The following is a 6,543-nucleotide window of genomic DNA, read 5'->3' as shown; positions in this document are numbered from 1 at the left end:
ATTCTACTTATTTATGATAACATAATTTTTTATTCATATATACAAACAAATTACAAATTCAATCAAACAAAACAATTCAATCAAAAAATTTTGTTTTGTTTAATCATGTGGGTTTCTCAGGGTAAAGGTAAACAATGAGTGATTCTGATATATGCGGATGATGCTGGGTTTCACCTTTTTATGATAAATAACGAGAGCACACAAAGCACGTCTTGCCTATAATAATCTTTATTCGCCATCTTGGCTACTTCGCTTCTCGCGCCGCTTACGCTAGCTAACAGCCAATCACACGTAAAGAGGGCGCCGCAAGTAATATATAAAATGTGCATGAACATGCCCCCCGGCATTGAAAGAATATCTTTCAATCAAAGTAAAGTTTCATTGAGTGGACTGTATTAATGACTGTGGTAAACATGACTAGGTGCATTGACTCTAGTGTTACTTAATAGACATAACAAACGACGTAACTACAACTATAGCATAATAATTCGACAACAGCTTATAAATCTAAATGAACCACTGTCTATGAACTACGTGAAGGTACTGTAACGCTATATAACTGAGTTTACATATAATACATTAGGTACAGCTTTCAATAGGTAGCGGACAGAGTTTCGCGATAGTGATGTGTACAGTGCCCGTAGAAGTCTTCACGGTAGCTACTCGAACTACCTGGTCTCGTCCTGGATGAGTAGATATTACGCGCCCCAAACGCCATTTGAATGGGGGCAGATTCTCTTCCTTGATTAACACCATCGTGCCTTCCTTCAATTGTGGGAAGGGCCTTTTCCATTTTGTGCGCTGTTGTAGCTCCGACAAATACTCCTTGCTCCATCTTTTCCAAAAGTGTTGCTGCAGATTCTGGATCAGCTGCCATCTGGACAACCTGGACTCTGGCAAATGCGTCAAATCGGGATCGGCCACCGAATTTAAAGTCTTTCCAATTAGAAAGTGAGCGGGAGTAAGAGGAATAAGATCATTAGGATCTGTCGACATGGGAGTTAAAGGTCGCGAATTTAATACTGCTTCTATCTGTGTGATCAAGGTATAGAATTCTTCAAATGTCAGCAACGAATTGCCTGCAACACGTTTTAAGTGATGTTTAGTGGACTTTATTCCAGCTTCCCACAAACCTCCGAAATGCGGAGAGTAAGCCGGGATAAAGTGCCAACTAATGCCTATGTCATTGATGCATTCACTTAAGCTTGTTTGCTCCTTTAATAAGAATCGAGCTAGTTCATTTAATTCCCGATTGGCACCGACAAAATTGGTGCCATTATCTGAGTATACGTGAGCCGGTTTGCCTCGCCTAGATACAAAACGTCTGAGTGCCGAAATAAAGCATTCCGTAGTCAAATCGGAGACCAGCTCTAAATGTATCGCCCTTGTAGCGAAACATATGAATAGGCAAATGTAACACTTGTTCGTTTTACAGCCTCTGCCCTTCCTGTCCTTTATCAAGAAAGGACCCCCGTAGTCAACCCCCGTGGCATGAAAGGGTTGGGCTACCGATACACGAGATTTAGGCAATTCGCCCATTGTGGCTTGTGCTTGCTGTGGTCTGTTCCTGAAGCATTTTACGCATTCATGAACAACCCTTTTTGCGAGATTCCTGCCACCGATTATCCAAAACTGTTCGCGTATGGATGATAACAATGCTTGTGGTGCTGCGTGTAGCAGCCGTATATGCTCTTCTATAAGAATTAATCTAGTGAATCGATGCTTTGCTAACAGAACCATAGGATGCCTTTTATCATTGGAAAATTCTGAGTTTTTTAGTCTTCCTCCTACGCGTAAAAGCCCTTCACTATCAATAAAGGGACTAAGCGAATTTAACTTCTTAACTAACGCAATCATGTCCGTCTTATTGTTGCCTTGCAACTGGTTTGGAAAACATTCTTGCTGAGCTATCTTAACTAATGCCTTTAAAGCCTCTCTTATTTCCACTGCTGAAAGCGCGTTCACTTTCCGCTCCATTTTGTGCTTACAATTATACAAAAAACGTTTACAATAGGCTATCACACGAATGATACGTTTTGCACTTGAAGTATTTCCGAATATGGACGATTCTGCTGTGCGTTCTGTAACTGCGCAGCACGTTCCCTTTACGTCAGGTACGTTAACTTCTGTTGTGACCAATGTAGGCCATTCGATCTCATCTCTGACTAGAAAGGACGGACCATGCCACCAAAGTTCTGAGTGCATTAGTTTATCTACTGATAGACCACGTGAAAGGCAGTCCGCTGGATTCTCTATAGTAGGAACGTGTCGCCATTCACACGAACCTGTTAGCTGTTGTATTTGTGCTATGCGGTTTGCCACAAATACTTGTAATGCATTTGGTTGCATCCTTAACCAGCTGAGGACTATCGATGAGTCGCTCCAACAAACAATTTTATCGAAGACCACTTCCAGAGATTCAAAGACCTTGGCGACCAAACGCGCGAGGGTGAGAGCTGCACAAAGCTCTAAACGTGGAGTCGTTTGCTGTTTAAGGGGAGCCACCCTACTCTTTGCGCACAACAATGCTGTATGAATATTTCCCTCGGAATCTTGAGACCGTAAATAGATGCATGCGCCATATGCCTTTTGTGACGCATCCGCGAAGCCATGCAGTTGCAGCTCTATGTGATTTTTGCTTACGACGTTCCGAGGTACTCTGATTTGATCTAATTTCCGAACCTGTTGGCGGAAAGATAACCATTTATTATGCAAATCAAGTGGAAGTGATTCGTCCCATGACAACTTATGCAACCATAATTCTTGCAGAAGCATTTTCGCTGTAATGATACATGGACTAATGAGACCTAATGGGTTAAATATCTGTGCTGTCTCCGCTAAGAACTGCCTTTTTGTGACCTTAGGTTGACCTAACTCTTTGATCGTAAATGTTAGACTGTCTGAAAGCGCTTGCCATGTTGTACCTAATGTTTTGGTCATGCCGTCATTAGTAAAGTTGACGCTATCTAGATTCTGATCCTTCTTCGGAACATCGTGGATTATAGCATGCTCATTTGATGCCCATTTTCGCAATGGGAAGCCTGCTGATTCTAAGACCTGCGAGATGCTCTGTCGTATTTCAATGGCTTGTTCGATTGTTTGTGCCCCTGTCAACAGATCATCAACATAAAAATCCTTTCGAATAATTCCGGCTATTTCTGGCAAGCGATTTTCGATCAAATTGGCTAGCTCCTTTAAACACCTTGTTGCTAAGAATGGCGCTGATGCCGTACCATATATGAGCGTGTTTAGCTCGAAGACTTGTATAGGATCCTTATCGTTAAAACGCCATATGATTCTCTGTAGAGAACGCTGATCTGGATTGACCAACACCTGCCTGTACATCTTTTGTACATCTGCTAATATAACGTAAGGATGAACCCTAAACCTGATTAGCAATGCCAATAAGTCATTTTGAATTGTGGGACCTACCATTTGTAAGTCGTTGAGAGATATACCATTGTCAGTTGCGGCTGACGCATCGAAAACTACACGTACCTTTGTGGTCGAACTATCATTCTTAACGACGCAATGATGTGGTAGGTAATACGAAGTATTGTGTGTTGCCTCCTCAGAAACCTTGCACATGTGCCCTAACCTTTCGTATTCTACTAGAAAGGCAACGTATTGATCCTTGAGTACAGGGTTTCTTGTCAATTTTCTCTCGAGACTGAGAAAACGTTTACAAGCGATTGATTTGGATTCACCAAGTTTGCTAACATCCTCCTTGAATGGAATGCTTACAACGAATCTACCGTCTGTGTTACGATATGTATTTTCCAAGAAGTGCTTTTCACAATCTTTCTCCTCCTCGGACCACGCCCTTTCGCCTTCGATTTCCTCAATTTCCCAAAATTTTGTAAGACTCTTATCAATATCGACTGCTCTGCTAAGATTGCATTTGATAGACTTCGAGACAGCACCTCTCCACGGACCAACTGCTATCCAGCCCAGTTTGGTTTTTTGCATGGTAAGCCGACCGTCGCCCGTTTTCAATTGTCCTATGCAAAGCAAGCTCCAAAAATGATCAGCTCCAATGAGAATATCGATATTGCCTGGAATGTGAAACGAAGGATCAGCGAGTCTAATATTAGTAGGAATTTGTAAACCTTGTATATCGATATGCTGAGGTGGCAATTGCCCTGTGATTTCTGGGATTACCAGACATTGAATGTCAAACTGAAAGTTATTGTACTGTGCTGCCAATCTGACACTACATCTATGTTCTATTTGGGATGATTTCCCGTTGATGGCTTCAATGGTCATGTGAATCTTTGATGTCTGCAACCCTAGCTCTTTACAGAGCCTAGCGGTTATGAAACTAGATTGAGAACCAGGATCTAGAATTGCGCGAGCCTTGTGTCCTCTACCCTGATTATCCGTTACCACAACTGATGCTGTAGCTAACAGAACACTATGTGCATTGCACTGATTATGTGAACACAAAACTGAAGCAGTTTTAGCTTCTTCAACGGGCGATACCTGCGCTGAAGATGCCTTTTCGAAATGTACCAAAGTGTTATGTTTTCCTGAACATTGCTTACATGAACTTGCCTTACAATCCTTGATAAAATGTCCAGGTCTCATGCAGTTAAGGCATAATTTCGCGATTCTCAAATGATTTGCTCTCTCCTGAGGAGTGAGATCGAGAAACCGTTTGCAATCTGATAACTTGTGCGCTCCCTTACACATACTACACCTTTGATTTTGCACGAGAAGTGCCTTGACCTTTGCCCGGTCCGCTTGCTTCGCTTTAGATTCTACCTTGCTAACCGACTTGTTGTTCAACTCGAGCGTCTCCAATAAATCCGCACGCGAATTCAGAAATGTTTTGAAGTCATTCAGCGTGGGAATTTCATTTCCAGCACGCTCCTTTTCCCAAGCCCGAGCCGTTATACTATCTAATTTTGTTGATATTAAATAGATTAATAAAGCATCCCAGTGTTCTGTTGCTTGATCTAACGCATTTAAAGCACGCAAATGCTTGCTGAGCATATCGACCGTTTCGCGAATCTGAGCTGCCGATTCTTCCTTTATCGAACTAATATTGAATATGGCTTTAATGTGATTATGCGTAAGCAATCGTTTGTTATTAAATCGGTTACAGATAGTTTCCCATGCCACGGTGTAGTTAACCGCGGTAAATTCAAGAGACTTAATAATTTGTGCTGCACCTTCTTGTAGTGCCGCCTTTAAGTAATGAAACTTCTGTATCGGATCGATTGTCTCATTTTTATGTATCAACGACTCAAACGTATCGCGAAAAGCAAGCCATTCAGATGCTTCACCACTGAACTTCGGTAACTCGATTGTTGGTAACCTAATGCCCGGAGGCTTATATATGATTGATTGTGTTGCAATACCCGGAACAGCATTAATCGCGCCTTGACTATTTGTTGCCCTCATTACAGGCATGTGCGTAGAAGAAGCCCCACTAATTTCAGCACTCGGACGCGACGCATCGGTGTGCATGTTTGTTGTATTACGCAAACGTAAAGCCTCCGCTTGCACAATTACGCTAAAGTATTCTTCTTCAAAATTCGCGCGATAATCTGCCGCTTCTTGCTCCTTATCCGTTAACTCCTCAATGCTCGATTGAATCTGCTCAAATTTTTCGTATGCTTCCCTCGCCCGATAAACGCGCTCGCGAATGTCTAACGCTGTTATATCGTCTACTGCCGTAGACGGATCCGAAACTGTTGCAAGCGTTTTCGCGAGATATGTTTTGAAGGACGTGATTTTACCCTTTACTACACCTCGAGATTTGATTAAAGCCTCCATAATTGCCTCGAACACAGACAGAAACGTATAAAGGATAATGTTAACGAGTGTAAACGGATTGCTCACTTTCTTACTTGGTTAAGACCCACCGGCCCGTTGTCCGCACAGGACAGTGCTGCTCAATGCCGATTGGCCTCTCGCCGTCTCGATCCACGCTGTTGCGTTCACGGCCCCACCAGTGATGTCGACTGCGTAGACTCCGCTCGTTGCGTGCACGGCCCAACTAGTGACGTCGACTGCGCAGACTCCGCTCGTTGCGTGCACGGCCCAACTAGTGACGTCGACTGCGTAGACTCCGCTCGTTGCTAACTCGAACTCTTCTCGCTCGAATTCACGCCCGCTTGACTGTATGCGCGTGCCTCAAATGCCTTGTTGATTTTTCTCGAATTTTCCTTGTGATTGGCAGCGTTTGATTTTGTCGCTGACCGTTGCTAGTTTACGATCGACGATACGCTTGTGTCGCAGTATCGTGATGCGTGGATGGCCCGACGTGCACAATGGCGGCCAAACTGTTAATGCCGCGCTTTTCGTCTATGTGTTGTTGGATAGCGCTAACTGCTGTCGCTATTGCTTCGATGCTCTGACTGTAGATGCTTACTCAAGACAGGATGAAGTCAAGTTTCGCGAAGGCCCACAACTGCCTTGCACCGATGATTCTGCTCACTTGCTTGCAAGCACGATTCGACGTTCCGTCGAGTGCCGTCCGAATGACCGCTCGTATCTCTTCCTGACTTCGTTTGCCCCTCTTGAGCCTCGTTCTTG

The 6,543-nt window shown here is 43.5% G+C and overlaps 1 protein-coding gene across 1 annotated transcript; it reads right to left on the bottom strand.

Moving 5' to 3' along the window:
- Positions 1–579: 579 nt before the first annotated feature.
- On the bottom strand, positions 580–5,781 carry LOC105453629. Its single transcript, XM_011695751.1, has one exon. It carries the CDS (start codon positions 5,779–5,781, stop codon positions 580–582), a length of 5,202 nt encoding a protein of 1,733 aa, XP_011694053.1.
- Between the last annotated feature and the right edge of the window lie 762 nt (positions 5,782–6,543).

This window comes from Wasmannia auropunctata, unplaced genomic scaffold (genome assembly GCF_000956235.1).
Source record: "Wasmannia auropunctata unplaced genomic scaffold, wasmannia.A_1.0 LD335997.1, whole genome shotgun sequence".
Taxonomy (NCBI): domain Eukaryota; kingdom Metazoa; phylum Arthropoda; class Insecta; order Hymenoptera; family Formicidae; genus Wasmannia; species Wasmannia auropunctata.
This window is presented reverse-complemented; position numbering and strand designations above follow the sequence as displayed.